Here is a 24,196-nt window from a genome sequence, read left to right as displayed (position 1 = left end):
ATAACAAAGCTTTATTATGTTAGCTATTACAAGCTCCTGTCACACTTAAGCTTTAATTAAGGGAGCTGCTACCATAACTCATTAGCACCTAAACAACTTACATCCATTGACACTTCATTTGATCTTGAGATCAAACAGGCACATTAAAAAATAATTACATGTGAACCATGGAGCTGAATAGAATACTACGTATTGTTCAGGAACAAAATGAAGCTCCTGCTTTGTGACATTTACCTTCAGATTCAAAAGATACTCCTGCACTTTAGGAATACATTGAATAAAAGATTAGGATGAACAAATTCAAAAAAAGTGCAGAAATAAAGGAAAAAAATTAAAATGACCCACCAGTCAGGAGTTCAAAATTGATATGCAAGTCAATACCTATGGGGATGATTATTTGCTACTGTATTTATTTTCCTCAGATTTTAGATCTAGTTGCTTTTTAACTCAGCTGTGCTTGGATAGAGTTGTAAACTGTCACTATAGTTTAGCTACTGTTGGGATGGGTTAAGGCTATCATGGGTCACGGGCTATATGTATAGGGTGGGCTCCCATCCATTTGAGCCTTTAAAAACTGTATACTACAATAAATGTACTGCATAGATTCAGTACCAAAGCCAGGCTTCCCACACACAGATGCACGTTTTGCACATGTTCATCAACACACATGAGCACATGCATATGTATACTTTTTATATACATAAACTGACAAATGCATGCATTTCCTGTGTACTTGGTATATAGTTAAGTTCAATGAGCCCTAGGAAATGGACTGCTATATTCAAAGTTAAGTTGGTGTTACAAACTGTTCACCCACCAAGTGTGAGCAAAACCATTGGGTATGTTGCGTTGCTTGAAGTAAAGGTAGCCAGTAAGCATATTGTACCACTTAAAGTGACATTAGCTGTGACTCCACGCACGTGAGAAAATAGTAAAGCATAATAATTAATGCAAAGTCTATAACAAAACCGACCAATCAACAGATATCTATATTAGCACTTCTATCCTTGTATATTGGCAGAGGGACTTTTGTGCCTCCTGATGCAGCTGCAAATTCTGCAGATTATCCTACAGTAGGTGACTAAACAACAAAAAAAATCCTTCTTTCCTTTCTTTCTTCCCTCCTTTCCTCCTTCCTTCCCCCCACGCCCCTCTCTTCCTTCCTTCCTTCCTTCCTTCCTTCCTTCCTTCCTTCTTTCCTTCCTTCCTTCCTTCCTTCTTCTCCAATAGAAACAATAATGGAGAAAAACGACTTTGAGGCCAACAGTAGAAATGTGTTAGTTCCAAAGGAAACGTTCGACTTCATACCCTGTTAACCACTTCCTGATGAGAAGCCTTACCCCTCTTCCTTACTAAGCATGAGTTACTTGGATGTTTGTAATCAGGAACTGGTGAAACACTAAGCTTACTTTCATTTCCTTATATTGGTCATGTAAGCACATCTGAAAGTAGCCTAACTGTATAATGAAACATTATGGCAGTTTGCTTATCAAATCAACGTTAATTTTGTGTTCTAGAAAAAATGTGCATTTTTAGCCGTATAAATGAGTTTACAGATTACAATGTTTTCAAACACTGTGTCTAGTGCTGCACTAACCCTAATTGCAGACCAGGCCAATAATGATTGCACTGGAGGGCTCCAGAGACCTAACATGATAATAGGATTGTTTATGACACCGAAGGCAGTAAAACAATTATTTAAATTAAGTTATTAGAATGAAAGCATTCAACTCATAATAGCAGAGAACACTCTGCTGCCATGCCAGATGTGTTAAGTGCATTTTCTGTATATTTGTTTTCCCTTGTTTGCTCTAAAACATTTATTCAAGCAATTTTTGTGTGCTTTTTATTACTCTCTGAAGTGTGATATATGAAAATCTGTGCCCTTACCTTGTCACTGCTGCACCATCTCTCCAAATTCAATTTTGGTGTCATTTATTATTATAGTTCATACTCACCCTTGACTACCATGTGCCTTGTGTTGTTTATTTCTCCATAATCCAGTCATATTGTGCTTCAGTCGGAATAAATCAATTTGGCTTATAGCAGCCAATACTATTTTGGTATCTTTAATATTGCCTGGTAGTGTTAAGTTAACTGAAGCAGTTGAACCCTGTTTTAGTCGGACTTTGCTAAAAATTTGGTTAGTCAAGGATCCGAGTCTTGGGTTGTTTGTCGTGGCTGAACCTGTTAAAAGAAGGAGGAAAAAGAAGAAGAATCTTTTTCCTTCTTTTTCTTTCTTCTTTTTCCTTTTTTTCTTTTACTTTGCCTTAGATATAGCGCAAAAGTACTTTGATATACTTCTAGGTGACCTACAGTTATTGGAGTTTTATGGTTCTTAGACAGTGTTATGCACCAATTTTGGAGGTATTGGTGAAGTTCCGGTTTGGTTTGAACTACTTAAAATCAAACAAAACTTTTTGCTGAAATTTGGTGAGCTGTACTATTGAAAAGTTTGCTCATTACTATTCATTACTATTATCTGGAATATTGCAATTTATATTATATTTTTGCGTATACAATATGTACATTAGAAAGTTATATGATGATGCCAAAGTCAGAATAATGCATAAGTAAAGAATCAACAAGCTAAGAGAAATAGTAATTTTGAAGGGGGCTAGTGGCTATGCAAATACCCTGGGATTAATCTTCCCAAAATTGCACCTGTTTATTGTCAGTTATAGTAGCACTGAAACCTTGAAATACATTGGTAGTGAAATATCCTTCTCATGCAATCTACTATATAAACACTTTAATTACAAAGACCAGATACCACATACAGCTACTGTTATTTTTTACTTCTTGAAGAGCTTCTCAGATGTATACAATAGTTCCTGGACACCATATTGGTTTGTTCTCATTTTTCTTTAGCTATAGTACCATACAATTTTTTTTTTACCAAGCAAAAGCTATTGTATCCTACACTGGGATGTCCAAAGATCAGAGACAGACTGGCATCATGACTTGTTACTACCTGAACAAGCACAGTTATTCTGTATCACAGTACACATAAACGTCTGTCTTACTTTAAGGTACAGTAATAGTTGTCAACTCAAGCATGCAACTCAGCAAAATGCATTGTAGGTTCCTTGCAACAGTGAAAAGAATTTATGCAACAGTTCAGTGTGAAAAATGCAGTCAAAGAGCGGAAGATTTAGGATTATTTGATCCGCAAACCATTACAGAAGATCTGTGTAAATTGCTTCAGGAACTGTAGGGACTGGTAATTGTTAAGTATAGGTAAATGGCAAAAATAAGGTGAAGCATCTAATTGGAAGAGTGTTTAATTTCATAATTTAATATTTATACTGCACAGGTTTATTGAGTAATATATAAATGTATTGTATCATCTACTGCAGGGGCATTCAACTGGTAGATCAGTGTCTGAATCCAGACTGTGGATGTCGGCTGACCGAACCCCAAAGTACTGCCATCATGGATGCATTAAAAGAGGGCAGTGTCTCCTTCAGTGCACATATGATGGCAGAGATTGGGGTAATGCCTTTTCACTGAAGGCAGCAGCATGGTTTTTACACAACAGGGGATTTTTTTCAGTGTGACCAACTGCTCCTAATCACATCAGCCAGTAACGTTATATATGCTGCACAAGCTAATCCTTCCTTTTCTCTCTATGCTACCAACTCTGCTCTGCTATGTTTCTAACAAGTGGGGGATGGGCAATAGCAGTGCAGAGGTAGTGATGACAGCCATTGTTATCTAATATATATCTATCTGTCTATCTATCTATCTATCTATCTATCTATCTATCTAACGATCTATCTATCTATTTCATATATTTTTGTCTAATATCAATATCATATCAATTTATCTGACCAGATCTGGGGCACTAAGACTGAATGAAGTCATAAAGTTAAAGTGCACATCAACAAAGCATTAGTTTTAGGGTGTGCCTATTTATTCAACCACATATTTTTACGTTTTTCTTTTAAATGTTTCTGCTCAAAAAGATTTCAGTTAGTTTTTCAATGGAATTGTACAGATAATGGGTCAAATTGAAAGTGCAAATAAATCTGCTTTTTCAACATGACAAAAATCTGTCATTTTAACAGGATTGTGTAGACTTTTTATAACCACTGTATATTGATTATTCGGGTCGTCCCACTAGATGAAGTTATTCATATGATAAGAAGTAACTGTCTAATTGGTGATGGTCTGACTAGTCTTATGTTGACAATCAGATCCCGAGGGTCGCTGATTAAATACAGCAGTGGTCATGCTTGGACACCACCTCTCTATTTATTTCAATGAGAGTGGCTGAGATAGCCGAGTTCAAATATTCATTTTATCAAAAGCAATGAAGCTAATAGCAGAGATAGTGCCAACATTTTAAAATGCACAAGGTAATTTATAACAGTGGCTCCTACTGAATGATTATTCTGGGGCATCTGGAAAAAGTTACATTTAGGCCACGTGAAGCCCCAGATCTCACAACATAAGAAAAAAAGAGTGTGAGGAGATAATCCAAGGTTCATGGAAAGATATTGAGAGGGAGGGGGAAACAAGAACTTGTCCCAGGTTTTGGGAGTATTTTAGTATTTGCTTTGGTGTCCTTTAACCAATATGTATATATCTGCTATTACTAAGAAACAAACTATAACAGTCTTCCTTAGGTGAAACTTTTAATACCTACTTTACATTTTTTATCACTAGGTATTGTACTGTGTGATTTAAATGTTGGAGATGAATGCAGATCAGATCATTTCCATTTTGTAAGCACTAGGTATAAAATGTTCTGATCTTCAAAACTGACCACGTCTAACTAGCGGGATCAGTTGATTCAATCTTATAGCTTCATGGATGTCTTGCATTACAGTACTTGCTTTCTAGCATTCTAGCTTCAGATCGCTTATCGTTTTGGATTTATATTCTAACTGTTTGTTTTTTGACCTTGAAAATAAATAAATTTCTTCATTGATAAAGCTTGTGGTCTTTCTGCTCCATTGCATCGATGCAGTAAACCACTGTCACAGGATTTTGATAGAAAACACATTAGGATATTGTCACCGGTAACATGACAGACTTCATGAACATTTGAGGTCATTTTACACTAAAATTCTCAATTTCTCTCTGTCTGGTGAGGATAAAAATTACATTGTTTTACAGCTTCTTTTCTCTACAGTTGTTACCTATCATTTTCTATTGCCAGCATTTTTCTTAAGTAAAATAACACTGGTAAATAAATATCTACAGGGACAAATATCCTTACAATCCATGAGCATAACAGAAGGACATAAGGCTGGGTCTACACATCACATTTTAGGATGACCCACATTAGCATGTACTATTTTTATCTGATAATTGGACAAAAATAGGACATGCTGCAATATCTTTTTACTTGGACTATTCATCAGAGTAAAAAAAAAAAAAACATGGGAAAAGATCCATGCAAATTCTTGGATCCTCTACCTGTTCGATTTTCGGACCAATTTTTTGGCATGAAAATCAGACAGAAAACACATAAATATGCATGTTAAATCATGGACATGGCCTTAAATATTCAATTTGCAACACAAACTGGTTACCTACCTCATTGATGAAGTTTTGTGCTCCTCTTGGACTCAGAAGTAAAATTGCTCTACGCAAAGTGTCACGATATCGATTCAGTTCTTCAGTTTTCATAGAGGTAAAGAGGCTAGCAAAAACTTTGCTGATGTTTCTGTCCACTTTTTGTAATGACACATCAAGCCCTAATCTTGACGCTTGGTCTAGAAATGCCTGTAGTCCTCGAATATCTACAATAGAAAATAAGAATCTGTTTAATACATTTTTACAGAGCCCATAATGACAAGGAAAGGGGAACATGAGACCCCATTCTTGGAATCAGTGGAGGTCTCAGCAGTGAGACCCCCACCTATCAGATTTTTATCATCTGTCCTATAAATAGTTGATAAAACAACTATTTTGGTACAACCCTTTTAAGTCAATACATTCCAAATTAGATTTAATCTTTTCCCACAAAATTCCAACAATCTGTTCAGACTATTGTTTGCATAGAAAGAAAGTCATATAGGAAGGATCAAACTAGCCCTTTAATATGCTGGATTTTATTCATCCCAAGTGGCATTTTTTAAAATAATGTTTTCATACAGTACTTTGCAGTGTTCTTTTTTCTTTAAAGTGCAGAATTTGCAAGAAACTGAAAGAATATGGCACACCTATTTACTGAACACAGACGGTAAACTATTAGAAAATTCAGTGCTGTTTAATCATGGCCCACACAAGCTGAGCAGGATTGAACTATTCTGCATTGATGTCATGCACATTTAGATAAAATATGCTGCATATAGATAAATAGGTATTAAAGAAAAAAAAGGGGCCCTTGTGTTGAATCTACTCTAAATAATAAGGTGAATACTAGAGATGAGCGTGCACCCAAATGCTCAGGCCCGCGTTGTTCGAGTCGAGCTTTTCGTAAAATTCGAGAGCTCTACTCGAGTAACGAACACCATTAACTACAATGGGAGACTCGAGCATTTTTGTATGTGGGACGCCGGGTCCCGAGCTTTCTTTCTTTTTTTCTTGGTCCGTGTGTTCTCTCTCTCTCTCTCTTTCTCTCTCTCTCTCCCCTGCCTGCCAGACAAAAAATTTGCCAATGACGCGCAGTGCGTCGCGGTGGGGAGGAGCCAAAACAGGCATGTCACAGCGGGGAGGAGCCAAAAAGTGGAGCAGTGTCAAACACGATTTGATGCTCGTTCGAGTATTAGCGTAATCGATGGTGCTCGTTACTCGAACATCAAGCACAGCAGAGTACGCTTGCTCAACTCTAGTGAATACATATTTGCCAAGAAAAAAGGGCAATAATATCAGTAGTCCTTAAATATACTTATCAGGATTATAGACACCTTTTCTACTTCTATTTTAGGTTTCACTTTCAATAATTACAATTAGTGTTGAGCAAACTGAAACAGGCGAACTCGCTAAAAGTCTGGTTTTGTGCAACCTTAACCTCAGTAATTTATCTCTATTGAACTCACTAAAACAATCTCTTCAGTGTTGCCTTGCAGCACTGGGTTCCTATCTTGAGATCTGATAAAGGACAACTGCCTCTCTCTCCTCCATAAAGTTATATGCTATAAAAATAAAGATGATCATTGTGATGAGGAATGATCCCACAAAATAATAATCTTTATATGTATAGTGCCAACTTATTCCGCAGTGCCTTTGATGCATGTGGAGCTCAATCGGGTTGGGCGTACTGGTACAGGAGGTATAGGAGCAGGGAATGTACATGATGGGCATAATTCGAAGGCGGGGAACTAAATTAGGAGAGTAGGTTTGCTTCTTTGAAGAAGTGAGTCTTCAAACAAGCACAAAAACTCAGAGAGAACATGCAGATGTTGTCCTTGGTCAGATTTAAACCTAAGACTCCATCGCTGCAAGCCAACTATGCTAACCACTGAACCTCCATGCTTCTTTTTCCTCCTTTTTCTTCCTTCTCTTCCTTTTCCTTAACAAATGTATGCACTCTATCAATAAACATGTTTTTTTATTATGAGAAATAAACCCAGAAGAAGGAGAAGAAGAACTTTCATAGCTCTTTGACAGTGTTATACACCAGTTTCAGGCGTATTGTTGAAGTTCTGTTTCTGCTCAAAAAAATTTGGACCGAATCAGACTTTTTGCTGAAATTCAGGGAACCAACCAAATCAAAGTTTTCAAAAGTTTGCTCATCACTAACTACAATCTCACCAAATCTGTTGAAATGCCATTCTAGACTATAAGAACATCAGGAGGGGCCTTTCCCTCCTCTGGACCCCTATGTATCAGAAGTAAAATCTGTTTTGTAAGTGGGAGTTCTGTTTAGAAAGAGACAAAATATCTATGCATTAGATGGGCAGCCAGTATTTGTCATGAGGCATTCTGCATGCAGCAAGCCTCTGAGGGGCCCAAGGGCTACAATGGCAAATTGCCTATCAAGCAATGCCAGTGGCTTGATAGATTGTTTTTTTTTTAAAACATGGTATAATGCAACACTAACTTTATCTTTTAACCAATACTAAGGTATTGCATTACACTCTATGAGCGATTAAACCATTGCATGTTGCGATCTTTGCCAACTTTTCCTTTCAAAAGTGCTCCAATTACTGTCAGTTTGTGAAGGCATCTTTTGTGTACAGCCTTCTTCAGGTCAACACCTCATATTTTTAATGGGATTGAGATCTGGCTGGGCTATATCAATACTTTGATCTTCTGGCAAAGCCATTGTTTTATTGATTTGGAGGTATGTTTTGAGTCATCGTAATGCTGAAAGGTGAAATTCCTCATCTCAGATTTTTAGCTAATGCCTGAAGATTTTGTGCCAAAATGGACTGATATTTGGAACTGTTCATAATTCCCTCCACCTTGACAAAAATTCCAGTTCCAGGAGCAGAAGAACAGCCACAAAACATAATGCTGCCTCCACCATGCTTCACTGTGGTCATAGTGCTCTTTTTGTGATGCACAGTGTGGGCTTTCAACGAAACATACAATCTGGATTTATGGCCAAAAAGTTCAACCTTGGTCTCATCAGACCATAACATGTTCTCCTACACATTTTTGGCAGATTTAGCAAAACATAGCCGGGCTTGGATGTTTTTCTTCCTTAGAAAAGGCTTCCATCTTGCCACTGTACCCCACAGCCCAGACATATAAAAAAAAACAGGTGAGATGGTTGTCACTTGCATTGCATAACCAGTACTTGCCAGAAATCCCTGCAACTCCCTTAATGTTCCTGTTGGCCTCTTGACAGTCACCTTGACCAATTTTTTCTGGTCTTTTTCAATCAGGTCCAGTTCTTGGTAATGTCTCTGTTGTACCAAATTTAATCCGCATCTTGATGACCATTTTCACTGTGTTCCTTGGTATATGTAATGGCTTGAAAATGTTTTGGTCCCCTTTACCTTTCAACAATCTTATCCCTTTGATGTGTTGTAAACTCTTTACAGACCATGGCTTTGCTAAAGCGATGTAACTAAGAGCATGTCAGTAAAATCCTACTAGAAGAGCTAAAATTTAGATGGGGTAAATCAGAATCACCAATGGGTTCCCATGGCAACTGGAAGCCTGACAAAGGCTTCCAGTATGTCTGCCATGTAAAACAGCCTATTAGACCCTGCCTCCAGAAGAATTTAACAGGCTGCTTTCACTGGCTTAGCAAATTGCACTATATAAGTAATGCAGTGTACTATCCTAATGTTCAAACTATCACACTGTCAAATCCCCTTGAGGAACTAAAAAATAGCATCAGAAAAGTTCAATTTAGTTTAATTTAAAGAAATAAAATGCAGTTTAAAAAATAAGCAAATTTTCCCCACAAGAAAATTTTTAAAAGCCAACTCATAATAGGTATTATCATGTTCATAACAATTCAGAAAATGACACTATTTTGTAAATAATTAATAGAGATGAGCGAGCATACTTGTCCGAGCTTGATACTCGTTCGAGTATTAGGGTGTTCGAGATGCTCGTTACTCGTAACGAGTACCACGCGGTGTTCGGGTTACTTTCATTTTCTTCCCTGAGAATGATGTCATTGAATGGCTGTGATTGGCTGAAGGCACGTGTGTTTCTGGAGGCGGGGATTTCAACCACTGCGTCCAGAAAGCAATGCTCTGCCGGGGACCAGGAAGGAGCGACAGCCTGCAGCAGCACCGCAGAACGCCAGGAGAAGTGAGTAATGATTTTTATTCTTTGCTCCACTGTATTCCCGGCGTATAAGGTGACAGTTGGGGGGTCGTCTTATATGCCCCGTCGCATTATACGCCGGTATATATTTTTATTGTAACACATTTCTGGATGAATTGCAGGGAAGGGCTTATATATTTAAGCCCTTCCCGACAATTCATCCCGCGATCACCGGCAGCCCATTGCTTTCAGTGGAACCTGCTGTATTGCTGGCTCCATTGAATTCAATGGGCAAACATCGTTCTTCTCTGCCACAGCTGTTACAGCTATGGCAGAGGAGAACGATCTTTACGCTGACAGTGCGGGGGGGGGGGCACTCTTGCCGCTATTGGGGCTTAATAGTGGGACCTGGGAACTTGAGATGCAGCCCAACATGTAGCCCCTCGCCTGCCCTATCTGTTGCTGTGTCGTTCCCATCACTTTCTTGAATTGCCCAGATTTTCACAAACGAAAACGTTAGCGAGCATCGGCGATATACAAAAATGCTCGGGTCGCCCATTGACTTCAATGGGGTTCGTTACTCGAAACGAACCCTCGAGCATCGCGAAAAGTTCGTCCCGAGTAACGAGCACCCAAGCATTTTGGTGCTCGCTCATCTCTAATAATTAATGTCAATGAGGTATGACTCTTGCAATGCAATGTTGAAAATTGCTTGGTCCTTAAAGCAAAAAAATTGGTTTGTCACTAACGGGTTAAATTGTACTAGTATTCTTTTGATGGAGTTGCATCCTGCATTTTACTCCACTGACATTTGTAGTGTGCACTTTTAAATGTAAAAAATTGTGATCAAGGGAATAGTGGAGAAGTAAAGGTAAGTTCTTTATTATGTACCGTATACTCATCTTAATGGTGTAGTATAGATCAGATCAAATAACAGGTGAAGACTGATCCCAAACCAAACCTTAAATGTCAATCTAATCTTGAACAAGTGTCACTTCATTAAATGCCAACATTTAAAGTAGATTTAAATCTCTGCAAATGACTGAAACTTGGACAATCATACATCATGTTTAGTACAAAGGAATCGTTAACACTTCCTAAGAAAACCATCTGGTTAACGACAGAAAAGAATTATGTAAGGCTGATTACAACGGCTAATTGTGTAACAAATATGCAGCGTTGCAGGTTGTCTATAATTATACTGTTGCTGGAATGTAGCATATGACAATGGTATTTGTAGCTCAGTTCTTGTTTAAAAACAGAATTTCATGCATCAACCCCCACCTAGGTTACATAAAGCCAAACACATTACACACATCTGTGGAGAAGACTGTCAGAATATGGGCTGAGAGCATAAGAACACTGGAACATTTATTTGACTGGCCTGTCCTATGAATTATTAGAAGGTGAAATGATTATAGTTTTGTTGACTTAAGTTCTTTTACCTATTTGCTAAATGTCTGGAAAATATATAAAAGGCTTTTAGCTGTGTCTAAGAAAAATATGCAATACTCATGACCTCTATTCACTTTGACTCAATATACAACGTACTTCTAACAATTTTGTAAAACTTTACTGACGATGATGGCAAAGCTTTAAAATTATTTGAGCATGAACTTTGCCTAAGTCTTAGACATATGGCTTTATTATGACTCCATACAAGTTCTGAATCATAAAGAGTAACACATTGACCCTCAGACTTCTATGGATTTGTACCTTTGATGTCATACTGAGGTTTTATCTGTTGGATTCCTTAAGAATCAGACTGAAAAAAAATCACTGCATGCAACTTAAGATGCCATATTACAGAGATATTCTTACTTGGAACATTGCTCTATAAAATGAAGAACCAGGTAACATGGTACAGAGCCACAGGAAATCTGCTACTACCCTTTGCCCCTGAGGCGCTCTGGGCACCATTTTTTAATGGGGCTCCATAGGTATGTTGCTCCCTCATTGCTCTTCTCTGCACACATATTCCCCAGCACTCCTCTTGCGCAGGAGACAAAAGGACCAGGAAAGCCTTCTTACCCTGCTCACATTGAAGGCAATCTCCAGAGCCTGCCATCCTTGGCATCTTCGGCAGGTCTGTGTTTCTCCGGCTCTCCTCCATCAGTTCGCAGCAGAAAAAATTCCGTTATCCGCCTTGGTCCTTCCTTCATGATCCTCTTCTTTTCTTCTCCTTTGTCCCTGTAAGTCTAATTCTTCTTCATTTTAGCACTTTCCTGACGCTTCTTAGGTCTCTCTCTTTGCGGAGCTCATTCTCTAGCGTCTGCTCCTGCTGCCATCCAGGCCACGCACTTTCAACATAGAAACTTTGACCTGGCCTGTCAGGTCACTCAATGTATCAAAGTAAACTGTTATGATTTTATGGCAGTGGTGAGGATATCGCAAATCTAATGACACCAAAATCATCCACCAAAGGTCACGCAAAGGGGTCAAAGTGTGGTGCAAGAAAAAGCCTGTGCACTTTTTTAGATTAGAATCTCCTGGACTTTAATGAATTGGAGAAGATGTAGCAATGGTGAAGTATAAACAGATAAGTTGGCTTACATGGAGCCATCTCAGAAACAGATGTATACATTTTAGATAAAATTCTAGTTGGGGAAGCTTAGAATATAATAGCATCTATCCAAGAAGATTTAGGTAGTTTAGGATATTTAAGCAAGAAGTTTCCTCAAAGACTGCAAAATCCTGTGGGGCCTAAAAAGTGCAGGTGTTTAGGGAGTAGAAGAGCAGTATGGTTTAACATCTGTAGAGTACTAAAAGCTTCTGAGTGGATAGAGTCCCTCATCTGTATACAGACTTTATTTACAGATAGAGGATACTCTAATCCACCATTAGGGCTATGAGTACTTTCTTATTTTTTGGCACTTAGTAGAAGGGTTCAGTTTTTGTGAGGGCACTATTTGTATCTTTAGTTAGCGCTAAAACTAGGGCCCACTCTAAACCAGAAGAGCATAAGAACTATCCAGAAGCCTAAAATGGACTATAATCTCTCCATCATATTGTAGCCCCGTTGATAGAAACAAGTAGTGGGAGATTGGGGATCCATCCAATGATAGTCCAGGAGCTTGAGGCTTTCATAGGTTACTGCCTCCCTTAGCCACTAGTAAGGGCCTTTAAGCGCAACACAGTGGGAGCTACGACCTGCTTGCACATGGAATAGCAGCTTACAACATTAGGAGTGTGATAGTGGAGATGCACTTAATGGTGGCTCAGTGCCCATAGGCTCAAATGTGGCACTCCCTTCCACATCCATGGTTGCATGTTTCCCAGCGCTTTACCTTATGAGCCGTTGATCTAACAGATTTTAACAGAAGCTCATAAGGCTTAGCTTCTTAGTTGATTATATTACACTCTTCTCTTACCACGAAAAGTGTACTTTTACGTGCTAAATTATATACCTCTATCGGATCATAGCTCGGTGTTGAACACACCCGCTGAAACGCGTCAAAGTCCTAAGTCTTAATAAGTGGAAATATATGAAGTTCTAAGTCCTATTAAGTGGAAATAAAATTGAATCTTCACAGTGAACAGTGATCGTAGTACCCCAATGACTATTGGGGCTCTGTGTGTCTTCAAGTCACAATAAATAGAAATATGCATTTAGGGAGCCGTGATCCCACAATAATGATGCAATTACTGCTACCTGGTGATTCACTTTGATGTTTTTGGTGTGAGACAATTATTGCACCAATAAGTCTCTGGCATTAGTTTCTATGTGTGACAGAGCACTTGTGTTGCATATCCAGGGATACTAAACTCCAAAAAAGTGTCTAGTGGGTACAACCACAGTGGGAGTTGTGATCTTACAACACTAAATGATCAACTTCTCCTTCAGAGAGGCAATTTAATTGAGCCTCCTATTGAAGCTACACATTAGATATAGTATCCTAGCAACACTGTTCTAGATAGTTACATACGGTTGGCATTCACGTCACAACATACCGTGACTGCCAACAGACTCAGTTTTGCTACCCATAAGTTTTGTGTTTTGTTTTTCATTTGTTGTGAGTTAGGTGTGCCCTATTGTGCTACATGTTTTTAACTAAATATCAATAAATATTATTTTAGAGTCTAGACTGTGAAGGGTTATCTACAGGTAGCACTCAGCCAATAAATAGTAGGAGTATGCTTATGGCGATTTTCAGGGGGAATGTTTTAGTTATGCTGAGAAGTAGTTTTGGAAGGTCAATATTGTGTCTTTACAGATGAGATTGATATTCCTTGTGATGATTAATTGTGGAAAGCAACCCTATAGTAAAAGGGGTGCAAGGGTAGTGTCTAGGAGGGAATGTGCAACCTCTATATGTGCAGAAATGTCTAGCTGCATTTTTAAGGATATCCATAGATAGGTATCCTTAAAGGTAGACCTAGGTGTGATGCTTGGTAATAGCTGTATTTGGAAGAAGAACATTATCCTGAGATGACTTGAGAACAGGTAAATGCTGCAATAGCCTAGGGAATTTTTTACACCTCAAGACCTCAAGAAAGTGCTAAAAAGTTGTATCAGTTTTAGTGAAGAAAGGTTGAGGGAGGTAGAATTGTTTTTATCCAGAACATGGGAGGTAGATGGGTATTGTGTAATTGAGTTCTAAATTGTTGCAGGAGACATGAGTAGTTTACAGAAAAGATGAGAGAGGGGTCACTATGGAGAAGTACCAAATACTTCATAGCTTTATCTGGCAATTTGAAAGGGATGCTAGCTTTGAGGAAACAGATTTCAGAGTCAGGGAAAGGGATGTTGAGGATTTCAGATTTGTAAAGTTGATTTCAAAATTACATAAAATATCTAACAAAACTTCCATTTTTAAAATGAAGAGCTAAGGGGAGAGTGTCATTCCTGCCTATTTCCATTAAAATGACCCCCTTGTTCACAGTTTAGTGCTCTGCTTTTGAATGCTGCTTCCACACTTTGTCCCATTCTCAGTCCACTCTTCAAGTATTTAAAATGGCAGTCACTACTTTATGTACAATGAGCTTCAGTAGTCTGGGACAATGCCCCCTGCTCATTGAGCAGGGGACCTGTAAGGCAAGAAGAGGTTGGGCACATATGATGAATGCTGATTCATCAGAAAGAGAGAGTAGCTTTGAACCCTTTACATTTATAATATATGAAGTTATGTATATATTTTTATGTGGCATTCGAGAAAGAGCAGGATTCCCAAACTATGGGAAAAGCAGCAACCATAAATAAATTAGCTCGGGATCTTGCTTCATGAGAAAATGGGGAAAAAAACTTAAACGATAGGTTGTAATGACCAGAAGTGTAATTAAGCCTACGTGGTTTGGTAACTAAACCTAAGTTCCATAATACACAGCACAGAAGATTCAACAGATAACCTGAGGACTATGTAGAGAATAAATTCCAATAAACAATACAATGCATGGCAAAGTATAGTTACATAGCTAAAAACTGGCAGAGAAACAAAGGGTGCTGTAAATTACAAGTTTAGGTTATGTCCATGCTGATTGTCTTTGTTTATTTCTGGGACTTTCACAGGATTTGACTCCCTTGCTTTGTCCTTCAACATCTCCACAATGCTCTAGGCATCATGATCAATGGAAGGGACTTCTAATCATCCTAGTCTGGATTAAATAAATTGGCCTGCCCTATGGCTTCTTGTAAGTCTCTGTGCTTGTGGATAAAGCATCTCCTGTCATTGGTTTGGAATGTGATCACAAATAGGAAAAGCCATCTGTATAGGATGTGGACATTTTCTGGCCCCCTTTGGTGTTGCTCATAATGCTTGCTGTGGAGATAGCCCAGAAATTTAGGCTGTGGCTTCAGTCATGGGTTAAACCCGATAAGCTGTAAAGTGGCTTTGGTATTCATGCCAAGGTTCCCCCTCAAATCACTCACATGGATCTCTAGTAGGGAACTATTGTGCTATTTCTGGGCTTAAGGAGAGAAGATTGCTACGGATTGTTTTTTGAGACCTGAAACTCATTGAATAGGATGTTGTACCTTATAGAACTACTCTTTTGTTATGCTCTGCTCTCCTATTTGCCCCCATCCACCTGTCAAGTACAAAAAAGGCCCCTTTACACGCAAAGTTAATCTTTGAAATGACTGAAACATTGAAATATTTAGCAATCTTGTTGCATAAAGTGTTAATGGCCATTAATGGCCTTTAACACTTTATACTCTTCATTTGCATGTAAAGGGCCTGCAAGGGTTGTTTTTATAGGCCAGCGTGTGTTTAAACCCTTGCCCAGCTGTGCAAACAGCTGTCGCATATTCTATGCTTCTCTTAAGGCTAGTGTTAATATCCCATGGGGAGAACAGCATGTGGTCTATTGAAAGATAAATGTGTTTGCTTTATCTTTCAGTAGCTTAACAATGACTTTTTAAGTTAATCTTAAAATTATTGTTTAAAATGAAAAGTGCACGATATCTGCATTTACATGTAATGATTAACGCTCATTTTCGGCCATTTGCATGAATTTTTAGTGATAACTGTTGCATGTAAAAGGGCCTTTAGGCTCTGTTCTTAGTTCAGCTCATCTCCCACTACTTTGCCAGTTGATCTTGAGATAGAATTGTATTGTAAACAAATATCTATGCTTATCTTTCCCACTACCATCAATCTTTTCCACACTAGTAAATGAGATAGGCAGAGAGTATTGCATAGGATTTAGTAGACATGACTACACAACTTCTGAAAGAGGAGAGGAGAGGTGGAACTGAACTTGCACTCCTTCCTGGGAAATATGGGCTGATCAGTGCTAGGAAAATCCCTCATCTAGAAAACTGAATGAAGGACATAATGCAATCCAAGCATGAGGCTTTCTAAATGCATGAGAAGGAAAACTCAATGCACAAACCAAACTAAGTGCATCATTTTTTAGCAGGAACTTAGTAAGATATGTGCGTATTGATTGATTTATTTATGCACAAAAGTTTCCATAGCCTTTAATACCAAGCTGCGAGAAAAATAGAGGTTGTCTGTAGGAAAAGAGTCACTATAGGCATGTGCTATGAATATATGGTTAAAGGGGCTCCATATTACTTTGGCAACAACATTTTTATTTTACACAATATACCATTTTAATTAAGCTAAAGCAATATAGAAGATATATATATATATATATATATATATATATATATATATATATATTTCCATATGATATTCATAAATGTTCACTTATATTATATCATAATGTTACCTCATTCTTAAGATAGAGTTTTAATTTCCCTCACATTTCCTACATGCCACCTACAAACAAGTTTTGTACATGCGTACTAAACCTACATTGCTGTGCTGCAAAAGTATTTGTTGCTCTTGTTGTTTTAAGGGTTTAATTGACACATTGGAATAAATGTGATACAATTAATTTAGCCACAAATAAAACTGGTCAGGCAGGACTAAGATAAAAGTCTATAAAATACAACATTAATGGTGTAATTAACCTTTTTGTATAACGTGTTTCTTGACATTTACAGATACTTCTTCAGTTACACAGTAATTGGTACAAGTAATTTTCAGTCATACACTTGGTATTAAAATGTATTCATTCACTTATGTAAATTTAGAAAAAAGGGATTACAGAACCAGGTTTAAAATAAATATGCAAACAGCAATAGTTACATATAAAGTATACATTAATATTTGGGTTTTAATTTATCACCAACTACTGTTTATAGTAAAATATGTATATTTATCAAGAACAAATAAAACTTTGCCAGAGAACACATACATGGAATGGTAGGTTAAGGCCTCGTTCAGATAAGTGCTGTTTTAGTGCATTAGAGGCATGTGAAAAGATCATGTCTATTAGAAACAATGGTTTCCTGTAGAAGCGTTCACATGAAAAAATTTTAGACACGCTAAATACTCACACCTAGCAAAGATAGGACATGCGACTGCCAAGCTCGCATGTAAGATTTGTGGTGCAAGAAAAGATAGGAACTGACCTATCTTTGGTACATGACTCATATGGGAGCTGGAAACATGCACCGCACACCTCCGATTGTGTGAACGGGCAATTTCACAGCTAATTGAAATAGCCTGAAATCACCCTTTCATGCGATCTTTAGTGCAGTATAGCCTGAGTCTTTTCACGCACAGCGCTCCTCTAAGCGAGGCCTAAAGATGTAGTTGGCTTTGTGTTCCTTTGGACTTAAAGGGGTGGTCTCGCGAAACCAAGTGGGGTTATACACTTCCGTATGGCCATATTAATGCACTTTGTAATGTACATTGTGCATTAAATATGAGCCATACAGAAGTTATTCCACTTACCTGCTCCGTTGCTAGCGTCCTCGTCTCCATGGTTCCGTCTAAATTCGCTGGCAGCTTGCTTTTTTAGACGCGCTTGCGCAGTCCGGTCTTCTCCATTCAGCACGAGACGCTTCAGTGTGCTCCCCGCTACAGCTCTTCTGCGCATGCGCAGACGAGCTGTCACTGCTCGGGAGCGCGCTGAAGCGGCCATTCTGCACCATCCTCTGTTAGAGGAAGGTGCAGAAACTGGAGCTGCCCAGCGGAGAAGACCAGCCCAGCCCAGCCCAGCAGCCCCGAGAAGCCTCCCAGGTAAGTGATGGGTCGGGGGGGGGCTGCCGCTGCGCCGGGCTGCGCCGGGGGGGGGGGGCTGCCGCTGCGCCGGGGGAGCTAGCGCTAGGCCGGGGGGGCTAGCGCTAGGCCGGGGGGGCTGTCGCTGCGATGGGGGGGGCTGTCGCTAGGCCGGGGGGGCTGTCGCTGCGCCGGGGGAGCTAGCGCTAGGCCGGGGGAGCTGTCGCTAGGCCGGGGGAGCTGTCGCTAGGCCGGGGGGGCTGTCGCTAGGCCGGGGGGGCTGTCGCTGCGCCGGGGGAGCTAGCGCTAGGCCGGGGGGGCTGTCGCTAGGCCGGGGGGGCTGTCGCTAGGCCGGGGGGGCTGTCGCTGCGCCGGGGGAGCTAGCGCTAGGCCGGGGGGGCTGTCGCTAGGCCGGGGGGGCTGTCGCTGCGCCGGGGGAGCTAGCGCTAGGCCGGGGGGGCTGTCGCTAGGCCGGGGGGGCTGTCGCTGCGCCGGGGGAGCTAGCGCTAGGCCGGGGGGGCTGTCGCTAGGCCGGGGGGGCTGTCGCTAGGCCGGGGGGGCTGTCGCTAGGCCGGGGGAGCTAGCGCTAGGCCGGGGGGGCTGTCGCTGCGCCGGGGGAGCTAGCGCTAGGCCGGGGGGGCTGTCGCTGCGATGGGGGGGGCTGTCGCTGCGCCGGGGGAGCTAGCGCTGGGGAGCCGGGGGCTAGCGCCGGTTACCTGCTGTCTGGTCGGCGGCTGCGATGCGTCCGGTTGCCATGGAGACACAGCTGGCGGCGTCTCGGGAGCGCGCACGTCGGGCTGCAGCGAGCGACGGGGAAAGAGCCGGCGGCCATCTTGAGGAAACTTTTATAACTTGCTGAAACGCTGGAACGGTAAGTACGAACCAGCTAGAAATGTCATTTACAGGGGGGCTTAATAATGTGTGTTTAATGGGGGGGACTGGGCAAAAAAAAAAATTAACTGCTTCCTCGAGACATCTCCTTTAATTTACAGTATCCTGTGGTAACAGATTACTACTTTAATTACAAATGTCATCAAACTGGACAAGTTTTCTCTAATGTAATAGTATTGGCACTTTTCCCCGTTGATCCTCTCCACACAGCAGAGCTCTAGTCAAACATAAAATCTCTGTAGTAACTGGAAGTAAACAGTACTTGAGGATATCTTTCATAGTTATTTCAAAATCTGTGATATTTTTTTTTGCTATAGTAGCTATAGGATTTTTTCTGAGCCCACTCAAGTTATGCTTGTCTTCCGCAGCCTAATATTTCTTGCCAAAATATCCTCTTCTAGGTAGTGATTACACTTTTGTGCTACCGAATAGATAAAATATTTTCTTCCTGACCAACACTATTTTCCATACTTCAAAATGTCAAGTTGAATCCTTGTATAAAAATGTAACAAAACACCCACCACTGCTTCTTTTCACTTCATCACAGCTGAGTAGAAGTTAATCCAATTACAAGAAAATTAAAGTTCAAATTAATGATTTTATAATTCTTCAAAGTCCTACTTGCTACAACAATAAAACTATTCACTCTACACTGTACACTCCAGAGATGATGGGATTATAATTTCCACACTCTGCAGGTATGGTAATGGCAGAGTCCCATACTTCAATAAACAGCATGCATGTGAGCCTCTACCCATCCATGGCAACTAATTGCCAGAAGACTTTGTTGGTAATAGTGCACTTTTACCAGCAAAATCTTCAATCATTGGCTGCCATGGGTGGCAGGATTTCAGTTGCAATTCATTTATAACAGCGTAAGACTCTTCACTAAAAAAAATACAACACACTGTTAACTTTTTCCTTTCCAGGAACATTGGACACTGGAAACACTGACAAAGTCTTCTAGCAATTTAAAACTATAAGCTTTAGCTACTTTACAATTGTATCCCATATTATGACCTTACAAAAATGAGGGTTAATTCTTCTCAGTCATATTGTAGACTAAGATTATGGGCAATATTAGAACTAATCTATTGCCAAATGCAATCATTTTTTACTTAATGACTCTTCTAAAACAGCTAAGGGTGTAGCAGGCCATTTCGAGTATAAGTATATTAAAAAACAAATGGACAGCTTCATTGATGATTACGTAATTGATTTTGTAGAGCCCATGGCAAACAATGAAGGTCAAGCAGATAAAAAATAGCAATTACAAAAATACTTTCTGTATCAAATGCACTTACTGCAGCATGCTAAACTCTAAAATATTTTCTTATATAGTCATGAGCAATATATGGATAGTAAACCTACTAGGAATTTCAAAAAATAGATCTCCTTCTAAAATTTTTATTGTTTTCCGTGCATAATAAATTGGTTCCCTTACTAGTCATCCTTTAAAATCTTTGTATTATGCCATAACTAAAGTGTTCTGAAATTATTCATTAAATCAAATGTTAGATGAGTATCTTGAAGAAACTACTGGGACGAGAAGAAGAATTGGAAGGTCGTTAAGGATAATAAAACAAATTATGCAGATGATAACTATTATTCAGGATTGGATAGTTCTTAAGATTATGGTGACACGAGCAATGCCTCCAGATCGTTACGTGTTCTGTGATTTTTACTAATGCAATAATGACAAAAAAATACTTCATTAACGGCTCATTACTTTTAGTTTGACAGGCAAACATAATTATGAGCTGCACAAAAAAGTAGAAAGATTATGCAGCACAATGCAAGGTGATTGATCCTCATGAAAACTCATTCTTTTAGAGTAATTACACAAACCACCTAATACAATTTTGTTGACAAAGTAGTCGCTTGAGAGATACTTCTGGAACATGTCATCAATAATCAAAAGTACAAAGAACATAAGCATATTTTTTGTTAGAATCTACCCTATTACATTTAACGTGTGTTTTAGAGTTTGTAGTTGCAATAGTTTGTAGACTAAAAGGGGGCTGTTTTAAACCACCCCTTTTCCTATAAATGTTTTAGGGCTTGTTAATATAGTTTCAATAAAAGTTCTGAGTCCTTTCCTTAGAAGCTTAGAGGTTTTTCATACAGATCTTCCTTATTTATTAATAGAACATTGTTATGGTCTGCCATGTTACAGATTCAGTGGAGATGCAACCTGACCCTAGTTGCTTTTTACATATTAAACTTATTGCACTTGCTATTCGTCCTCCTCTTTTAGTACACTCCAACACACTACTTGAATCAGTGACAATGCCTCAGGACTTTATTAATTAGCAAATTACCTCTATAAAAACACAAGCAGCTTGTCATTTTCTTTTTCGGCAAGATATTTAATTTATTTTAGATATATCTCTCTATTTCTCTACATCTGCTCCTACAACTGACAGCAAAATGAAAGTAGTAAAAGATTGTTTAAGTCTGATACTGAAATGAATTAAATAAGTATATAGTTGACAAGTGAATAAATTAACATTAAACATTCATTTTTAACTAGTAACCTATAAACCAGTTTTAAAGGGATCAAATCCATACAAGTAAAATTTTTGAAAAAGCCCTTTTTTCAGTTCATTTTGTATAGATTAGAAATTTTACACACTGGTTTAACTCTGTATCCCTTTCCAAGTTTTTGCTGTACAATAATACTCCTGGTCACCCAGCTGTGTCGGGAAGTGAAGTTGGTCCTATTTACTTAGCGGGTGGACCCTGTATAGTGAAAAAACATGAAAGGAATGATGGGTCTTCTGGAGAACCAGAGATTGTACCCTCCATGATTGTAAAGTGATGGGATATTCTAGCAATATACCATCAGTTTATAAGATGGTAAATCCCCTTAAAGCTGTTAAAGGACCCCTTTATTTTTTGAATGAGGAAAGTTGAAAAACATTACATTTTGCCTCATATGGGTTGTTTTTAGTTTCTCTGAATCATCATTGCAGAAGAGTGGGTTGAAGTAGATAGATTTTTCATCAATCTTACTATGTTACTAAGTACTTGTTTTGTATAAATATAGTAACCACTATCGCGGATAATTGAAATAGGAACAAGGCAATGATTGTGGTAAATATAAATCGGTAAAGACAAGCAAACAACTTTATCAAAATGCATCTTGAAGAATGCAATCACATCAAGTAAATTAATATTTAATAACTACTACCCAATGCATAAATTATTCTCTGAGGTTAACCCACAATTTATTACATCGATAGGCATCTAAAGTAAACTTGACAAGCAATATACAGTAAAACAATTTACTTATAGTGGAAACATGTGACCATCCCAACAAAATCTAATTTTCTGTTTAAAGTAATTAAGTATCATATGACAGTGTTATTGAAACAGTATATAACATAAATTAGTATTTTTATGTTGATAAGTGAATCATACTTTATGTAACAAATTAGTGACAAATCAGATAATTTAGTATATTTCTAGCTATAAAAGGTGTAATGTAACAAATTAGTGACAAATCAGATAATTTAGTATATTTCTAGCTATAAAAGGTGTAATGTAACAAATTAGTGACAAATCAGATAATTTAGTATATTTCTAGCTATAAAAGGTGTGGTTATGGATAAACACATTTTGATAGCACCTGAGAGCAGTCTGCAATAAACTAGTGTAGCTCCTAAGAACCAAATAAAAAGGACTTTTCTTTGAGCCAATAAAGGTCAGCTGATTTTTAACATTAGAGTTTAAACATAACAAAGCAGCAAAGGGAATCTAAGATATTTTTCTTGTCCTGAGTCCAAGTAGATAAAAAGCGAAAAAATATAATAAAGTGGCTGCCACTTTCAGAAAATATTTATAGCCACAACATCAGTCCTGAATTAAAATTTTTACCTGGAGGTACGAAAAGAATTGGTCAATGACAAATGTTTACATATTTATTATGCTAAAATAACCACTATACAATCTTGGGCCAAGTAAGTCTCCTCCAGAGGAAAAAAACCCCTATAAGTGGGTACCTTGAATATCAGTGTCCAACTTCTAAATTCCCTTAAAACATGACAAGGGTTTTTGCCCAAACCAGAAAAAAAAACATTTATAGACAACACTTTTTTTTACAGTTGGCATTATGGAGACAACAATTTTCATTCGGGATGACAGCTATTTTTCAGATCTTTTTCACAAAGACTTTGGCTCTACATACTCCTTAGGGCCCTTTAACGCTGAACAATTATTGTACAGATTCTGAAGAATAACACTGTTTTTTTGGTGACTGAGATGTTAGAACTTTTTAGGTGTATTTTGGGATCATAGATTCTGAAAATGACATTAGTTTTTCTCCATCAGGTCTGCTTATTAAGGGCTCAGCCACACGGGCGCATCGGCACCCGTACACAGGCGCCGATGCACCCGTGTGACTGAGCCCTTACTGCAGGAAGAAGACGGCCGTTCCTCAAGACGGACGTTTCTCTGCGGCGCTGAAGAAAGAACACATGACCAGCAATGAAGCCAGTCACATGTTCTTTCTCCCGGCGCTGCAGAGAGACATCCGTCTTGAGGTACGGCCGTCTTCCTCCTGCAGAAACACGAGCACCGATGCGCCCGTGTGACTGAGCCCTAAGATATGACATATGTTCATATAAATGTATACCTGTATACATATTGTATTTTATATCTAATGACTATCAATCAAAAGCTGAAGGTAATATAAATCCCAAGAAGCCTAAAACATGAACAAAACAAAAAAGTTTCCTCATTGAGAAACATTACTGAAGTTACATTTCTATTATTTCCTGTGATGAGATGTTTTTGGACATTCACTCTCAATGTTTCAACAGTAGTCTGTGTATCCCATCATCTAAGGTACTGTTCTTCCATGGTCCTTATTTCCTGGTGAAATTGTTTGATAATCTGGAATTCAATCCAAAAGGACTGTGCATGTCATGCAATTTGATGCTCATGTTACAACTAAGTGTTTAAAACCATAACTGAGCATATTCTCCATAAGCTCACCATAGTTTGCCGCCTTATAGTTTCCAAGGGAAAACTTGAAAACCATACAAAACAATGACTGCACACACGCCTCATTGGCTTGAAAAAGACTGACTGCGTTCAGTCGAACATTGTCTTGTTATACAAAGCTGTGGCAATAAAGAAAGAAAACTGGTGAGAAGATTCTA

General features: G+C 38.8%; 1 protein-coding gene across 1 annotated transcript in view; it reads right to left on the bottom strand.

Annotated features, from left to right (window-relative positions):
- The window catches only part of GRID1 (glutamate ionotropic receptor delta type subunit 1), a 1,141,753-nt gene that overhangs the window by 568,428 nt on the left and 549,129 nt on the right, over window positions 1–24,196 (bottom strand). Inside the window, exon 4 of the mRNA XM_066598745.1 lies at window positions 5,548–5,753. Within this exon, the coding sequence (XP_066454842.1) occupies window positions 5,548–5,753 (206 nt within the window). The remainder of the gene's footprint in view (window positions 1–5,547; window positions 5,754–24,196) is intronic.

This window comes from Eleutherodactylus coqui, chromosome 4 (assembly GCF_035609145.1).
Source record: "Eleutherodactylus coqui strain aEleCoq1 chromosome 4, aEleCoq1.hap1, whole genome shotgun sequence".
Taxonomy (NCBI): domain Eukaryota; kingdom Metazoa; phylum Chordata; class Amphibia; order Anura; family Eleutherodactylidae; genus Eleutherodactylus; species Eleutherodactylus coqui.
Note: the sequence above shows the minus strand (reverse complement) of the source record. Positions and strands in the feature narration are given on the sequence as shown.